Genomic DNA, 15110 nt, shown 5'->3' with positions numbered 1-15110 from the left:
CACCCTCACACATCTTTGAACTCTGTATTAATTTACAAAACATGTCTGTCCCTCTCAATCACTCACACATTTTTGGGAAGGTGCACACACACACAACCTCCATTCATACATTTCCCAGTCATAACCGTCCCTCCACCCCTTTCTCCAGGCCAGAGGACAGCTGGTGTATAAAATGTGATGTTGCAACAACTCAGGCTGGGACAGTAAGCAGCTCTGCCCCTGCTTATCAGCAGCCAGTGACCCACGAAGCCTGGACCACAAATATTATTGCTGACTACTGTTCCCTCCCCTGCCTCTGTTAATGGAAAAGCGTGTGTGAAAAAGCTGTAGGCATAGGACCAGTAGCAGCAGCCAGCACAAATAGCACAGTCAGAACACTCTAAACATGTTGAGGACAATCCTAGAGGAAACCATGGAGGAAGTCTCAATAGTCCAATTCAACACAGTAATTGTTATAGAAGGACAACTGCGCAGTCACTGATTTAAGCTGTTATAAAATCAACTTTGATGTACTATTGTAATCCAGTACAGGGTTCGAATTACAACTGGGCTAGGGGACTGGGCACCCCATAACAAACCATTGTATTTCAACCTAATAGGCATACCACCCCTAGGGGCAAAAAACATCCTCATATTCACCCTAAAAACCTGGACTTATTCCCAACCCCTATCTTGTGTGTTTGCTATTAAAATATGTTTGGAAAAAGTGATGCAGTCAGGCAAGGTGCACATTCGTCTCTCCAGCTTTGTTGGAGTGAATCTCCTTCATGCAATATTATATCTAACCAGGGAGAGGCGCTGTTATGACAGATTACGAAGTGCCTCTATTTGGTGGAGGACTATGTTGTGAAATCTTTCAATTAGTTATATTTTGATAAATAGTAACATTTTTGGGATATTTTGTCGATTTCGTTGAGGACGCAATGGACAACTTAACCGGAGGATGGAACTTTTCAACGACGCAAATGTTTTGTTGAGGACTGTTGTGTTTTATTCTCTGACTGGTTAGCTACTAGCTAGCTAGCCAAGTTGGAGTGTTTATGGTTAGCTACTGTAGCTAGCTAGCTAACCATAAAAAGTCACGTCTCAGCTGGCCGCCTAACCTAATTTCCATTAAAAGTTATTGTAAGGGATATATCTCTCTAGTTGACAGTATTGGTCAAGTATGTGTTTGTTTAGCCTTTGTGCGACAACAGGAATTGCATTTGAGTACTTTATAAGGTTAGCTAGTTACGAATAGTCGCTTGCTGTAACTTGAGCCAAGTCTGACTTCATCTTACAAAAATGAGATAGAGGGAAGACACCAAGGACATTTCCCGCTGATTTAGCTGCTCTGAATTGGACCGAAAGGTTTGTGTGTGAGGCCTGCAGGTCGGGCTTTCACCCGGATAGAGTAGGGCCGTACGCCGCCTCTGAGCGCTCCTAGGCCAGCAGCTCGCGCTGCTAGGCTGGAGGCCGGTGATTTCAAGAAATGGAACGAATGGAAGTGGACCAGTGCGCAGGCGCAGCTGCCGGGAGCGGAGGCGGGGCTCTTCGTAGATCGAACAGCGCCCCCATGATCACGAGTGTCAGGTTAGTGGAATTGATATTCTACTTGATTGAAATAGAATTGTCTGTCTGTCATTTATGAAATTAGATTTTTGCAGTCATGTTGGTAATATGTTTGCCTTGGAATGATTCTGAGTTTTTTGTTTGTTTCCCTCCACATAACAGCGATGGAATGACAGTGTTCAGTCCAACTATTTCACCCCGGTATCGACGGAGCAGTGTCTCTGTCAACCCCAGCTGTCCTTCTCTGGTGAGTTTGTGTGTGATCATTCAGTATTCTGTCAGTTACTCTATCAACAGACCAACAATAATACATTGTCTTGATTCCATAGGCCGTCCCCCTGTCCCCTTTCTCATTGGGTGGTGAGAGACCAGACCACAAAAGGCAGGTGAGGACAAGGTTAGGGATATTGTGGGCCTCTTCCCTCTATTTGTGCAAATGCCTGCCTTTGAGTAATGATGCTGGTTTGAGTGTTTGCTTATACATTAGCCAGTGTGTTAGTACAGTTTAGTGTGAGGTTATCTTATGTAAATGCTCATATTGGTGTTTCAGTGTGTGTGGCACACTCTAGTATGTGTGTATGGCACACTCTAGTATGTGTGTATGACCACTGACTGAAAGCGTGTATTTTCATTCAAGGAAGAGAATATGGAGATGACACTCAGGGGTAGTCTTCAGAGACTGAGGTAAGGTAGACACACACACACACACACACACACACACACTCTCTCTCTCTCTCTCTCTCTCTCTCTAACTGTGTTTTCTCTCTCTTGTTGTAGTGATTCCAACCTGGTCCCTCCTGTCAGTCACTGGCATGACCATTCATCAGTGGTGAGTACTCCCTCTGCATGTGACTGTAGTGCTTTGTCATACCAAAGCATGGAGAGAGGATTGATGGATAGATGATGAATAAATGGATGGATAAAGAGTTCCCATATTTACTTATATTCGTCCTGTCTTTCACAGGGATTCCATTTACCGGACAGTGGTATCACACCCAATTCGTCCCCTAGTCCAACTCGAAGGTTTAGGGGGTGAGTTGAGTTTCACATTGCTTGACAAACTAACTTGTGTAGATTTATAGCTATCCTATTTAACACAGTGTCTCTTCACTGCCAGGCCAACAGTCAGCTCTACTGTGAGATGGCCTGCCCTGACTCCACTGAAAAGGAAAGGTAAGAACAGTGCTTCAAGAATGGTGCTTACTTTACTCAGCCTTGGTGTGTGTGTGTGTGTGCGTGTCTGTCTTCTCTTTCATCCTGTCGTTCTGTCATATAGGAGGAGTGGAGTCTGATGGTCCGCCGAAGAAGCTGTTTGTTGCCGGGGTAACAGATCCTGCTCACCGAACTAGTTACACAGTCAGGTGAGAACTAGAGACATTCAAACTCTTGCACACTTTTGAATATGGTGCTAGCTGCATCTCTTTTAACTTCCTGTTTTTTTCCCTCTCCCCCAGTGTGACTCAGGCATCTGCTGGTTCTCCTACAGGTGGTGTGTCTGTGTGTGGTGCTAGTCCCCAGGGTAGTACCCTGTACCTGTCTCCTCCCCCCTCATTCACCTCTCACCAGCCCAATATCTAGAAACCACAACACCAGCAGCCTATCACAGACCAGGACTACAGTCAGTCCTAGATTCTACTCACAGCCTATCAGAGCCTTGGGGAAACTCATCATATTCCTTGGCTCCTGAAGTAATCATGTCTTGAGTTGTAATCAAGATAATGTATAGATGTTACACAAAGACTGGCACCTGTGCTTTGTTAATCAGAAGGTTGCATGAAATGCCTTGCCAAAGGAAGTCAGGGGTGAAGAGACTATACTTTTCCTTGTTGGGCTTTTGTTTATATCAAAGTTAGAGGTGTTAAAAGGCCTTTTGTGTTGTGTTCAGGGGTAATGGTGAGGGCATGTTGTAATCCCACTGAACGTGACCCAATAGTCCAGTATTCTTTGATAGTCCAGAAGTAAGCGCTCAAAAATGAGACATGAAGATGAGGTGTCACAGCAGACTGTCAAGCCAGCGGTGGCTCAGTTTGTCTATGTGAATAGTGTATTAATATGTGAATACTGATATAAGAAGGGCTGCCTTTAAGGCAGGACTGGGAGTGGGTTCTCTGGCTGAGGGGGATTGTTCTGTAGATATAGAATCCCTAGGCAAAGCTCTGCCCAGAGGACCCACCAAGTCCTGGTCCTTTATGGCCTAAACCTAATGAGAGATTGGCATGGATACTCACCTCTTGACAGGTGTGTGTAAACTTTAGTTTGATAGAAGGGACCTCGACTGGTGATCTCAGTCCTCTGGGTAGTGCGTGATATTACCCTTTCTCTACATGCATACTACTTTAAAAAGGGTAGCCCTTGGGGTGTTATCACATTTTCCCATTGATTACATGAATGTTATTATTTGACTTCTGTAATGTGGTATATGCTCAGGACCCTCATAGATATTGTGAAATATCATAAGTGACATCATGGGTATATCATGTTGTTTGGGTTGATGTAATCTATGGGAAAGTTCTGTTTTTTAATCCCATGCATGAGTCTGTGACCTCCAGACCTTTTGACTTGTGAAATTGAGTACAAGCTGCTTAGAGAAGTGTCTTATACAACAACAAAAAAATATTGTTATTGATAGTAACTATGTGTAATACTCTTCAAATGCCCTTTCCAGAGCTGAGTTTTACAGCAACAGATTCTTTTATCTATATTTTGTCTCCCTTTTTGTGGACGGAACATTCTACTTCCAATTAAGATTTTGCACAGTATTAGTTTCACATTATTAATCAATATTGCTGTTACACAAATGGGATCCTGATTAAGACATGCTGTTGCTTAATTTGTTCATTTCTCATCAGGTCTCTGTCCTGTCTCAAAGAAGTGCTTAGGTCAGCAAGGGTTGAGGGTCATCTTCTGATCTTAACCCCAGATTTAGAAACTTAGTTTGTTTTTCCTCAGTGACAATCAGTGAATTTGGAGGGAAATAAAAACTCCAGTTGTTAAGTTCTATTCATGTTAACTTGTTCTCAATAATGTAGTTTGGTTCCTTTGGCCCAAAATATTCTATGACACTAGCATACATTGTTTAAATTGACAACCAGTGTCAGTTTCATTTCTCTCAAAAGCTGTATGATTGAGACACTTAATGTAGATCATCAATCAACTCACATTGCCAACCCCAAATTATTATCTTTCATACACCATGTACAGAAATATAAGGTGGCTTTCGACATGTATTTTATACTATTTCCTGAGTATGGGAAGATCCTGTAAATGCATATTTAGGTTAAATTACATGATCAATAGAAGATCTCATAACTAACTCAATTGTATCTGCAGTTAGCCAGAGGTTAACTTGCAATCAAATGGCATTAATAATCAGTGGTAGTTTCACCAATCCCATCCTGGGTCTGAGACCTAGGAGACGGCCCGAGGACTCATCTGGCCATCTCAATTGCAAACCTCAAACCAGGAGACTATCTGACTGGTGCTGTGGTCAGTTAAAACACTACATTTGTATAATAATTTACAGATGTTCTTTGATTCTTTTAGTATTCCTTTTCATTGTGGTGTCATTTTACAAAAATCAGCCACAATCTTACATTTTGTTCTCCAAAAATGACATGTCAGTGTTAGAGGGCTCCTTTTTCTTCTGATTTTCAAACTGACATTAGAATGAGGCCTACAGAAGAGTGATAGGATGAAAGAGGTGAGAAAGGAAAGAAGAGGTGAAAAGGAACTAAAGCACATCTGCCAGACCATTCAAGTATTTTCAAACTGTAAATAGCTTTGAGAAAAGTCTACATAAAAAGATTGTATTTTTTAATGGAACTTTTAATAGAGAGTGAGAGAAACTATATTAATTCCCTCCGAGTAGCCTTTCTCATGCCTGTAAAGTTGACACAAAATGTGTCTAGTTTTAGGGGGGGGAATAATGTACAACTTTTAAATATATAAATAAAATCATGATAATAAAAGTCACTGTATTATATCAGAAAACCTGTGGACTTTCCTTTGTCTCCATAGATCATTTGATATGGTTACCTGTCCATTTCTGCAAGCTTTCATTATAACCACCTTAGATGGCAGTCGACTGCTACCCTGTGTCACAATTCTACAAGCACAGTGAAACAGACAAAAAAAAAAAAATGTTACATTTTACTAAACAGCATAAAAAGGAATCATGTCATGCACAACCATTGTTTGAACAACAGTAAATAATACTTGGCTAGCCTATATCTTGTCTTTATAAATATATCAACCCGTGGTACACAGCATGTACACTCACTCCATTACGGAAACCGTATAATAACCCAGCGGAAGTAAACAGAGCTAAATAAGAGTTTCTATTGGACTGATTCTGGTAAGTCCCTCCTGGTTTCATTTTGTTTGCTTTCAAGATTTTTTTTTCAACAGAATTTGCCCGATGGCTGCATTCAGTACAAGAAAATACTTAAAGCAACAAAAACGGTAGTGTTCTGAACAACCAGTTGAAAAAACAGGGAGGGAACTGGGTTGTGGAACACCCTGCTGCCCTTTAAATATTCACTCATTGCTTCAAGCCACACCTACCAAACAGAGAAAACGTACTTCAAAGTCTGTTCAAGAACATGTCGTGGGGGGTCTGTTCATAAAAATTAATCTGCTAAAATCTGTCCAAAATAGCTCTAACAAGGATACCAATTAATCTGCTTTCTGGTGATAGAGGGACCCAGGTTTTCCAACCCATGGGTACAGTGGGGTTAGAGGTCAGCGAGACAGGAGGGGCAAGTCACTGGAGTTCATGATGAGGCTGGAGTCCAGGTTGAGGCTCTCTGAGAAAACAAGATGAGCCACACAGATTTAAAAACAGAACAGATGAAGACAACTATATTTTGAGCTAAATACCTGTGACCTCAGCATAATGACACAATGTGAACCATATTGATTGAGAGCCAGTGATGGAACTGATATTATTCACCTTGATCGAAATTGAGCTTGGTGTTGGATCCATCTCCCAGTCCCTCAATGTCCACCAGGTCGCTGTTCACATCCAAGTCATTCAGAGCACTGAGCGTCACATCTACACATGGACAGACAGGGAAAACATATAATATGTTAATAAACTTGCACATTCAAAGTGGCCAATGCTTGGAGTAAATGTATCAGAAGTATCAATTCGATAAAAGGTTCAAGTAATTTCTACAAAAAATGTCTTGGTAGGGCCTCCCGGGTGGCGCAGTGGTTAAGGGCGCTGTACTGCAGCGCCAGCAGAGACTGGGTTCACGACCGGGAGGTCCGTGGGGCGACGCACAATTGGCTTAGCGTCGTCCGGGTTAGGGAGGGTTTCGCCGGTAGGGAAATCCTTGTCTCATTGCGCACCAGCGACTCCTGTGGCGGGCCGGGCGCAGTGCGCGATAACCAAGGTTTGCACGGTGTTTCCTCCGACACATTGGTGCGGCCGGCTTGCGGGTTGGATGGCTTGGTTGGGTTGTGTATCGGAGGATGCATGACTTTCAACCTTCATCTCTCCCGAGCCCGTACGGGAGTTGTAGCGATGAGACAAGATAGTCGCTACTAAACAATTGGATACCATGAAATTGGAGAGAAAAAGGGGTAAAATTCCCCCCCAAAATGTCTTGGTCTTTTGACTGGTTGAAAATCTACTCTACTAAATTCCATATACAAGCCATACTCATCACACAATCCCTGCCCCTTGAGGTAAAGGCCTATATCATTCCACACACCTGCGGTTTTCTGTTTCTTGATGGCAGGGGGCATAGGGGAGGCGCTCTGAAGCCCTGTTGTCAGGACAACCTGTGAGTTGGGCACAGCAATTACTGTGGGGGCCAAGGCTGCTGGTGCGGCTGCCATGGTCTTCTTGGTGGTCTTTTTGGGAGAGTCTGAGGAGAGGGGCATCCTGCTGTCCTCATACAGTTTCCTCTTCACTGTTGTCTTTATCTGGGCTCTGCATTAAAACAGGCAACAGATTGGTAATGTGATTTTCATACAGGATGTATACATTGTAAACTAGATAATTTGCCAACAGATTTATTAACCCCACCAGACATCTTCTTTAGAAATAAGGCAGTAAAGATGAAAGATCAATGGATGAAAGTGTGAAAAGACAGGTAAGAGTGGGTGCCGTATGATAAAAGAGAGGGAGAAAGAGAGCAAAAGTGTGGCAAGATAGAAAAAAATGTGGATGGCAAGAAAAAGGAAGGGTCCTCACACAGTGCGCTCCTTAATCACAGAGCTGATGCTGTTCAGATCATCACCGAAATGCTGCACAGCTGAACGCAATATCTCGATCTCCGTCTCTGTCCATTTGGCTCTGGGGGAGAGAAGTACAGAGAATACACCTTAATCCCCATATTGTCATGTGTGTGTGTCTGTGAGTGTACACACTCACCCTGCAGGGCTGGAGTCAGCTACTGGATGCAGCTGCATGGTAAGCTCACCCAGCTTGGTGAAGGCAGCTCCTGCAGCTGAGAAGATCTCTCCCACCTGTCACAGAAAGAGGCATGGACAATTTTAACTTTATATCAATAGTACTGCATTAGCTTAGGGTCGTATGACTAATGCACACCATCATGGTCCCCATGGTTAACTAGTAAATCTGTCGATGTGCCCATGAGCAAGGCACTTAACCCTAATTGTTCCAGGGTCGCCGTTGTGACTAAACCTATACGTGTGTGAAATAGGACAAATATAAGCACTCACCAAATTATAATTATTATCAGTAGTAGTACATTTGAGCAGCACTGTTTAATATCTCTTTTAGACAGTTCTTACCTTAGTAGAGGCGGAAGTCATTTTGTGCTGCTGCTGACTCCACCTGGAAAGCCTGCTAACTTAGCTAGATTCCTATCCCACTCAACAACAATATCTTAGAAAGCTAACGTTAGTAAGGAGGTGTCTATCTACCATAGAAGGCGGTACATTTAGCGTTTCAACAATTAACACGACAGACAGAGACACATAGACTAATGACTTAACAAAGTGTAACTTTTTCGTTCGCAAACTACATTTAGCTATTTCAAAAATATTTGCTAGTTATAGTTGCTGATTGTCGTCGCGCGAGAGTCGAGAAAGGAGAAGGCGTGGCGTAACTGAGGGCTACTACGGAATGAATCGAGTGTCAGCTGATGGAGGTTAGGTTGACGCTCGTCCATTGAGAAAAGAAAACGACTGTTTTAGATTAGTGTATCGAAATTATATATTTTGGTAGAAAATATCAACTAGAAGAATGCCATCTCTTTTATTCTGCGGTCCGAAAATGGCCGCCTGTGGAATAGTGATCAGCATATGGGGAGTCATCATGTTGGTAAGGATTAGCTAGCTAGCTAATGTTAGCGTTACAGACTAGTACTTTTTAAAACATTTTTGTTTTTTTACAGACAGTAGTACTGTAGTCAGTATTTCCCACCCGCACGCTTGCAAGTAAAGTATCTGCTAACGCTAGCTAGGTGTCAAGATGTTCCACATTTCAATATCGGTCAACAATCAGCATATTTGATAAGACACCTATAGCTGATTGTGGGCTTAAGTAACGTTAACTTGCATTTTCCAGAATCTGGTCATTATAGCTAACCAAATAAAATAACAGTCTGGTGTTGCTAGAACCTCTCTTCTTGACTGACTGTACGGGTATGCTAGATATAGCAGTGGAATGAATTGGCTGATGTTTGATGACAGATTGTGTGACTGAGTTTGTCAATCGACCCTGTATGCACAGGATGTCTCTACTGACTCGGCCCTAATTGACCGTAAACACTCTTGACCAGACTGAATGTGGATAATGCAATACATATGTATAGTGATGCACCGATATTACATTTTTGTCCAATACCGATATCCTGTATTTTCCTTCCCAACCAAAAAACTATACCGATATTTAACATGTTAGCGGCCTTTTAAGCATTTTAGTACAGTTAAATAGCTAACACATGGACGCAGCGGTCTAAGGCAGTGCATCTCAGTGCAAGAGGCGTTACTACAGTCCCTGTTTCGAATCCAAGCTGTATCACATCCGGCCGTGATTTGGAGTCCCATCAGGCGGCGCACAATTTGCCCAGCGGTTTGGCGGGGTAGGCCGTCATTGTAAATAAGAATTTGTTCTTAACTTACTTGCCTAGTTAAATAAATGTTATACACACCACACTGACCCCAAAAAATATTTTGTTTGCATTTACGTATGCCCCATTACCAGTAATTCATAATCAAAACGTATTTCTTTCACTTACTTGCTGTGCTGTTTCGTTGTTCATTTGTTCAGTCGTTTCATTCTCAATCAGGATTTCTATGGAACGCACTTTGGCTATTTGCGTATCAAAAAAGATACTATTTAACACTATTTGACGCATCAAATAACTATTATACTATTTGACCAATCAGGACCTGAATTTGACTGCACATCATATAATAATTCAACGCGTTCATAAATGTTTTATGTAGTTATTACACATTGCTTACACTATCACTCGTATTTCAATTGTCACAACGATTCATCGATACCTATGCTATGATGCTGGAAAAGTTGTCTCACGTACCTACAGTGCTGGTCATTAAAAAAAGCTAGCTAGCTCATGGATGCAAACCATGTTCTTCCCCCCCAAAAAACATAGCAAAACGTCATCATCTGTTTCAGTAGCAATAGTTAGCTAGCTAACTATATAGCTAGGTGTCATCATCTAAAATAACCCTAATTTCTAAGACAGTTCTTATTTGATTAATGGTGTTCGGACCCATCTGTAAAGCTAGCCACAATAAGGATTAGCCACAATAGTGGACTTTGCGGTTAGCCTTCAAAATAAACGTATGGCATAATTCTACTATTTGTATTAATTTCCATCAGTCAATGACATATTTTTAATTTGAAGGCAAACTGCAAATTCCACTATTGTGTCTAATCCTTATTGTGACTGGCTTCACAACACATAACCCTGTCGGGTCAAGCCTCACTAGACAGATGAAGCTTTGGGAAACAGGGTTAAGTAGCTGGCTAGCTTTTTATTTTCATGAACTGAAGTTCAATTTCAATAGGTGAACAACAAGTGGCAACCTAGCTAATATTTACTCACAAGGATTCCTAAATCATTGCGAAGAATAATGAAAATGACTGCAGTTTCTACTGGTCATTGTTTTCAGGCTTGTTGTATTGGTGCTAGCTAGGTACCAAGCTAAAGCTAGCCACCCCAGAAGTTGCGGTCGAACAAATTATGCTTTATTATCAACCTGGTATTGTAAACACATTGTTCATGGCTGGTGTTGCTTGTTTGATGATTTTTTGTACAGCTTTGACAATGCCACTGTATCTTTTTTGACACGCAAAGACCCATCGACGTTCCATAGTATGTATGTCATAAAGATAATAACAGTGACACTATTACTGGTAGTGTTAACCAGTGCTCGACCAGTCGGCGAAAGCCAACATCACCCACGACAGAGAAAGGTTGATTGTCAAGGGTAATGAATTCCATTCTTTTGGCTTTAATTGATTTTGCCTTTAAGTTGTCTCACTGAAATGTTGGTACTCTTTCAAATGACTGCTTGACTTGTTGACTGCTCGATCCACACAGAATACATTGTGGGCTAGTTTAGGAATGCTGTGTTGCACGTACAGAGCTAAATTTTACGTGGTGTCATTACATCATGTACCTTCGTTATATAGGTATGCACGTCAGCTTTGACATCGGTTTTGCACATTGGGCGTTAAACTAGACATCGACCGATATTCGCATTTTTAGCTAATATCGTCCGATTCCGATGTGTTTACCGATATATCGTGCATCCCTACATATGTATCATCTTTTTGTATTGCAGGTGATGTTGGGGATCTTCTTCAGTGCAAAGTCTGCTGTGCTGATTGAGGATGTGCCCTTCACTGAGGAGGACATCCGCAATGAGTAAGTGGTGTGAAGAAAAGGGACCATTAGGTGCTTAGTTTGACTACTAGTGTAGATGCCCTTTGAATTCACTCTTTGTAAACCATCCCATGTTGCCTCGCTTGGGTTGTTTTCCCCAAACTCATCTGTTTGGCTCATCTCTCTCTGCCCCACAGTAAGAACCCACCGGGAACCATCTATGGACTCTATAACCAGGTGGGCATCAACTGCTTCATTGCAGCAGCCATCTATGTTGCAGTGGGGGCGGTGTCACTCTGCCAGGTCAGACTCAACAAGAGGCAGGAGTACATGGTGACATAAGTTCCCCTGAAGCATCAGAAGATTATAAACACACTAATTTAAGTTCTCAAGGGAAGCAACCTTATAAAAAGCTATTTGTATAGTAAAACATTGAACATAAGTCCTTTCTGTTATGCTATTGATTGAAATGTTATCATTCTTTGTATTTGCATACAACTATTTATTGAATTGACCTAAACTGTAACCCATCAATGCTAACTGACAATATTGATAATGATCAATAAAAATGTAAGTCTTGTTCCCCTCATGGACCAAACATTACATTTATGCTAGATAACTCACCACAAATTCCTAGATGCAACTCAACAGACCACTACAGTTACAGAAATATGTAATTATCAGCCTGAATTGACAGCAAATTGATAGATGGTAAGTGTCTGTCAGACAAAACAAGAGTTATGTAAAAAAAATGGCTAAATACATTTTGTGTTTATTTATGTGCTGTTGTGAATTGTATGCTGTAAAAATATAGGGTCTGGGAACAGTCCATATCGCGGAAGATTCATGTTAAAATGTAAAGGCAATTTCCGATTGAGCCGACATGCAGCGTCAGAGATACTTTTGAGGAGATGGGAAACTCCATTTGAATCGTATTAACGGCTATTGTATATGTTGCCCATGCGTCGTCAATGGGCTGTGCAGTGCATTCTATGCAATTTTGGCACAATAGGCCCTATTCTCTAAGATGTGAATGGGAGTCAATTGGGTGCTAGCTCATCCCAAAATTTGCATAAATGTTGTGAACCAGAAGTACAACATTACACATCTTTCAGAGATGTGAGATAATTAACTTGTTCTTGGCTCCCGAGTGGCGTAGCGGTCTAAGGCACTGTATCTCAGTGCAAGAGGTGTCACTACAGTCCCTGGTTCGAATCCAGGCTGTATCACAGCCGGCGATGATTGGGAGTACCATAGCTGGGCACGATTGGCCCAGCGTCGTCCGTCATTGTAAATGAGAATTTGTTCTTAACTAGTTAAATAAAATAAAAATACATTCTCTGTAATATCTTATAGCTTTGGAATCGTGCCATTACATACTTTCTAGGAAAAAAGGCCAGTTTCTCAACACATGCCGCATTCAAAACAACTGGGAACTCAGAAATCTCAGACTTCAAGACAACTGGGAACTAGGGGAAAAAATAAGCTCCGACAGTGAAAAATGCTTTTGATTGGTCATCCATTCCAAGTCGGAAACACAGGCATCTTTCTTGATCACCGAATTTCCGACCTGAAAATCACTGATGTCTTGATTTGACCGAGTTCCCAGTTGTCTTGAAAGCACCTACATACCCTGACTTTGAGAAGGGATTGCGTGACCATTAGTTTAGCAACCGCTGGCTGGAATCGTTTCTCAATTCATTGCCCAATGGGATTCCTATCTCCTCCTTTCTCTAATATCTCAGGCAGCTGTGAATAGTCTCCGCGAACAGTCCTTGCTTGCTGGGATCCTTGGGACGTCACCCCATTGAAGTTAACATTTGAAATGGTTAGGGTTTAGGGTAGGGACGTCCCAAACATTTCAATCGAGCTATAACGTGGAACTGCCGCAATACGGATTGACTCCAGCCCTAACTAATAGTTCTTGTATTAGTTAAATCTGCTATAGTAATTCCTCAGAAAAGGATGGTGTATAAAATGTTCAAATTAAATATGCATTTATTTAATGTGTTTATTGTATTTTCCCCGGCCTCGCTATTCTCCGGAGTGTAATGATGTGAAATGTATAAATGGTACTTTATGTGAAGGACTTCACTCTCTTGTCGATTTTCCCTGGAATAAACTGGAAGTATAAATTAAATTAAATCGCTTCATTGAATATGATAATAAAAAATGTCAAAAATAAAATTCCAAAGCAACATGAAACAAAACAAGACATATTGCCACGGCAGTTTAATTTCAAAATTAAACATCAAAAGGCACTAGCACATCTGAGCTATATTTTTTGCAGGTGCGTGGTAACAGTTGAATAAAATAAGAAGCCCGTAGACTGCTCTTGATAGTATCACTGCTCTTTAACAAGCTTTACGTATATGTAACTAAACACAATCATGCTGTCTCTTAAGTTTGTCCATTCTATTTATCAAGTTGACAATTCTAAGAATTCTTTTTAAGATTACAGTGAATCAGTTCTTAGTAATATGTATTGATTATAAACAGTAATTATCAGCCATGTCTCTTTCAGCATCTACTAAAAGCTCCATAATTGCACAGAATTATTATTACTTAAAAGACCGATAGAAACCCCTTACACCTCGTGACTCTACCCTTGCCACTGGTGAAATACAAATAGTTTACATCCAAAATTATACACTAGAAATCAGACAGAAATGGAAAGTATTCATGAGCAAATGTGGTGTATCACTTCACTTTGCCACATCCCAGCAAGGTAATAACCTTTTCCCAGATACATATTTTACACAAGTCATTACACAATGAATAAGTTAATGTCGAAATACATGTTAGAATTATATACTATCACAAGCATGACTTTTCAAGCCATTGGTTAATGGTTAGGTTGCTGAATTTGCACAGCCTATGATCAAACTTTCCAACCTGGAAACATTTTATCAGTCAGGTTGGACTTTCACCTTTTTTTAGAGCTGTAATCTTATTCCCGTGTATTTCTTCCTCCACAGAGAGTAGAAACATATCAACAAGTATCTTCTCAACACTTTCATGATGTTTAATTCCATAGGTCTTTGGAGTTCTAATGCCACAATGAATGTGTTTAGTGTTCCATCCTCTCTGCCTCCAGGGTCACCTCGTCATTGCACACAATTGGTTGAATGGACAACATTACAGTCTTCGATTTAGCAGCCTGGATCTGCATACAAACAGCGGGTAATAAAAGTGTTTTGAAAACCGTGAATGGATATCATAACCATATCTAGAACTCATCGACTCAGTGGGTTTTGTCCAACATGTCTCTGGACCCACTCACTGTCACAGTCATACGCTGGACCTAGTTTTGTCCCATGGAATAAATGTGGTGGATCTTAATGTTTTTCCTCATAATCCTGGACTATCGGACCACCATTTTATTACGTTTGCAATTGCAACAAATAATCTGCTCAGACCCCAACCAAGGAACATCAAAAGTCGTGCTATAAATTCACAGACAACACAAAGATTCCTTGATGCCCTTCCAGACTCCCTCTGCCTACCCAAGGACGCCAGAGGACAAAAATCAGTTAACCACCTAACTGAGGATCTCAATTTAACCTTGCGCAATACCCTAGATGCAGTTGCACCCCTAAAAACTAAAAAAATTCTCATAAGAAACTAGCTCCCTGGTACACAGAAAATACCCGAGCTCTGAAGCAAGCTTCCAGAAAATTGGAACGGAAATGGCGCCACACCAAACTGGAAGTCTTCCGACTA

The 15110-nt window shown here is 41.3% G+C and overlaps 3 protein-coding genes across 3 annotated transcripts; 2 read left to right on the top strand and 1 right to left on the bottom strand.

The window, feature by feature from the left end:
• Positions 1–794: 794 nt before the first annotated feature.
• Positions 795–4549, top strand: LOC112257790 (P2R1A-PPP2R2A-interacting phosphatase regulator 1). The gene is made up of 9 exons (XM_024431628.2): positions 795–1572; positions 1714–1798; positions 1881–1937; positions 2189–2235; positions 2329–2380; positions 2516–2583; positions 2669–2724; positions 2828–2912; positions 3006–4549. The coding sequence occupies exons 1-9, from the start codon at positions 1472–1474 to the stop codon at positions 3127–3129; spliced, it is 675 nt and encodes a 224-aa protein (XP_024287396.1). The 5' UTR covers positions 795–1471; the 3' UTR covers positions 3130–4549.
• Positions 4550–5686: 1137 nt separating this feature from the next.
• On the bottom strand, positions 5687–8589 carry LOC112257791 (chromatin complexes subunit BAP18). Its single transcript, XM_024431630.2, has 6 exons — positions 8317–8589; positions 7934–8028; positions 7754–7855; positions 7269–7489; positions 6503–6604; positions 5687–6356 (listed from the first exon to the last, which is right to left on the bottom strand). The coding sequence occupies exons 1-6, from the start codon at positions 8335–8337 to the stop codon at positions 6292–6294; spliced, it is 606 nt and encodes a 201-aa protein (XP_024287398.1). The 5' UTR covers positions 8338–8589; the 3' UTR covers positions 5687–6291.
• A 28-nt stretch (positions 8590–8617) lies between these two features.
• On the top strand, positions 8618–13527 carry rnasekb (ribonuclease, RNase K b). Its single transcript, XM_024431631.2, has 3 exons — positions 8618–8848; positions 11347–11429; positions 11585–13527. Exons 1-3 carry the CDS (start codon positions 8771–8773, stop codon positions 11727–11729), a joined length of 306 nt encoding a protein of 101 aa, XP_024287399.1. The 5' UTR covers positions 8618–8770; the 3' UTR covers positions 11730–13527.
• The last annotated feature ends 1583 nt before the right edge of the window (positions 13528–15110 follow it).

Source organism: Oncorhynchus tshawytscha, linkage group LG09 (assembly GCF_018296145.1).
Source record: "Oncorhynchus tshawytscha isolate Ot180627B linkage group LG09, Otsh_v2.0, whole genome shotgun sequence".
In the NCBI taxonomy this organism is placed as follows: domain Eukaryota; kingdom Metazoa; phylum Chordata; class Actinopteri; order Salmoniformes; family Salmonidae; genus Oncorhynchus; species Oncorhynchus tshawytscha.
The sequence above is the reverse complement of the archived record's forward strand: the minus strand, read 5'-3'. Positions and strand labels throughout refer to the sequence as shown.